At 41.8% G+C, this 2,467-nt stretch overlaps 1 protein-coding gene across 1 annotated transcript; it reads left to right on the plus strand.

Moving 5' to 3' along the window:
* Positions 1 to 821: 821 nt before the first annotated feature.
* GPR15 (G protein-coupled receptor 15) lies at positions 822 to 1,904 on the plus strand (the record flags this gene model as incomplete). Its single annotated transcript, XM_080825944.1, has 1 exon — positions 822 to 1,904. One exon carries the CDS (start codon positions 822 to 824, stop codon positions 1,902 to 1,904), a length of 1,083 nt encoding a protein of 360 aa, XP_080682070.1.
* Between the last annotated feature and the right edge of the window lie 563 nt (positions 1,905 to 2,467).

The following is a 2,467-nucleotide window of genomic DNA, read 5'->3' on the forward strand; positions in this document are numbered from 1 at the left end:
TGAAACCCAGAGTTTTCCTAATTAATTCAAATAAACTAGCATTTCCAAAGCACCTATGATGTGTAAGGTACTGTGCTAATGACAGTGGAAAATTTTTACATGTTATAACAACAACAGCACAAGATGTATTCCCAGTTTCTGGAGGACTTTTTAAACTTATTGAACAAAACAATATTAATTATGCATGATCCAAAAGAGCCAAATAAGTGTAAAGAATCTCATACCCTAAATGGAATCATTATGTTTGCTGCAGATATGGATGTGTATGATTTAGGGAATTATTAGTTCACTTTTTCTGCAGTGAAAGACTATTTTCCTCGTTTCGATGTAAATAAAAGGAGTATCTTTGTCACCATCACCTTTAAAAATCTAAAAGAAAGTATCTTGTATGTGTAACAGAAAGTTAGATCAAAAGGATTGTCAGTGTCAGAAAAGCAAAGAATATGTTTAAAGTAGGTAGGGGAAAAACAGTTAATGTGTTTTTTTAATATCTGGATTTAGAGAAAAAAACAATATCTTCAAGACAGAAGTCAAAAAGCACCCCAGTCTCCAGGGCAAATGCAAATAAAGAAAACCACAACCACAACCACCAAACACCAATCAGGGTGGTGTTCCTTGTAGGCCCTTTCTGAGGATTGGTAGAAACTGCATTTTTTTCATCTCTGTTTTTATGCTTGTCCCAAGATCTTTTAAGGGGTGGGGTGGTGCGGGTGGTGGGGAAGAGGCAGCCAGTAAATAAAAGAAGCCACCTGTGATTTTGAAAATGTATACAAAAACTTCCTAGATAAAGAAATACCAGATTTGGCAGCCGATCTTTAGCAATGAACCCAGAAGCAACCTCAGTCTATTTGGATTATTTCTACGCTACCAGCAAAAATCCTGATCTTGAGGACACCCACTCCTATGTTCCTTATACATCGGTCTTCCTTCCAGTCTTTTACACAGCTGTGTTCCTGACTGGAGTGTTGGGGAACCTCATCCTCATGAGCGCCTTGCATTTCAAACGGGGCAGCCGAAGACTGATTGACATCTTCATCATCAACCTGGCCGTGTCTGACTTCATTTTTCTTGTCACATTGCCTCTCTGGGTGGATAAAGAAGCTTCTTTAGGACTGTGGAGGACAGGCTCCTTCCTGTGCAAAGGCAGCTCCTACATGATCTCAGTCAACATGCACTGCAGTGTCTTCTTGCTCACCTGCATGAGTGTTGACCGCTACCTGGCCATCATGTGTCCAGCCATATCCAGGAAATTCAGGAGGAGAGACTGTGCATATGGAGTCTGTGCCAGCGTCTGGTTGATCTCCTGCCTGTTGGGTTTGCCTACTCTTCTGTCCAGGGAACTCACCCTGATTGATGATAAGCCATACTGTGCAGAGAAGAGGGCTACATCCACAAAACTGACTTGGGCCCTGGTGGCCTTAATTTTTACCTTCTTCGTCCCTTTGGTGAGCATTGTGACCTGCTACTGTTGCATAACAAGGAAGCTGTGTGCACATTACCAACAGGCAGGAAAACATAACAGAAAGCTGCGGAAATCCATAAAGATCATCTTTATTGTCGTGGCAGCCTTTGTCTTCTCCTGGCTGCCCTTCAATACTTTCAAGCTCCTGGCCATTGTCTCTGGGCTGCAGCAAGAAGTCTACTTTTCATCAGCTTTTCTCCAGCTGGGCATGGAGGTGAGTGGGCCTTTGGCATTTGCCAACAGCTGCATCAACCCTTTCATTTACTATATTTTTGACAGCTACATCCGCCGGGCCATCGTGCACTGTTTGTGCCCTTGCATGAAGAACTATGACTTTGGGAGCAGCACAGAGACATCAGATAGTCACCTCACTAAGGCTCTCTCCAACTTCATTCATGCAGAGGATTTTGCCAGAAGAAGGAAGAGGTCTGTATCACTCTAAAAGGGACTGTGACATTTCAATCTCTGTTCATAGACTGGAGGGTTAATTGGTGTCAGCAACAAAGAAAGAGGAAAAGTATTGCTGATAACATTCATAGTGCTTCATAAATACAAGAAGAGTTTATTTTTAAAGAGATGAATGAAAAGTCCCTGTGTTCATGGGTATGATTGTGTCATATGCTGGTTTGGGGGTTTGGGTTTTTTGTTTTTGCTTTTGTTTTTTGTTTTGGCTGAGTGGACTTCTTTGACTGTTGTCAATCAAGTTCACAAGGCAAAATACAACTCCTATGGTCCTTGAACTCTGACAGAAAGGTTCTGCTTGGACCAGTTCCTTTCTTCATGATTGCTTATGTACGTTCAGGCCTTTTCCTCTCTCAAGAACCGTGGTGCCTTGATCCACACCACCCTTCATATTGGGCTCCAATTGGACTACATCTGAATGATTCTGCCCAGTTTCATCTAGTGAGAAATGTGGTAACAATGCAGGTAGCAAAAATTATACCTGTGCCCTGTAGTTAATTGTTACTGAGTAATAAAGAGTCTGGCCTTAATCTTTACAAGTTT

This window comes from Martes martes (genome assembly GCF_963455335.1).
Source record: "Martes martes genome assembly, chromosome: 1".
NCBI classification, from domain to species: domain Eukaryota; kingdom Metazoa; phylum Chordata; class Mammalia; order Carnivora; family Mustelidae; genus Martes; species Martes martes.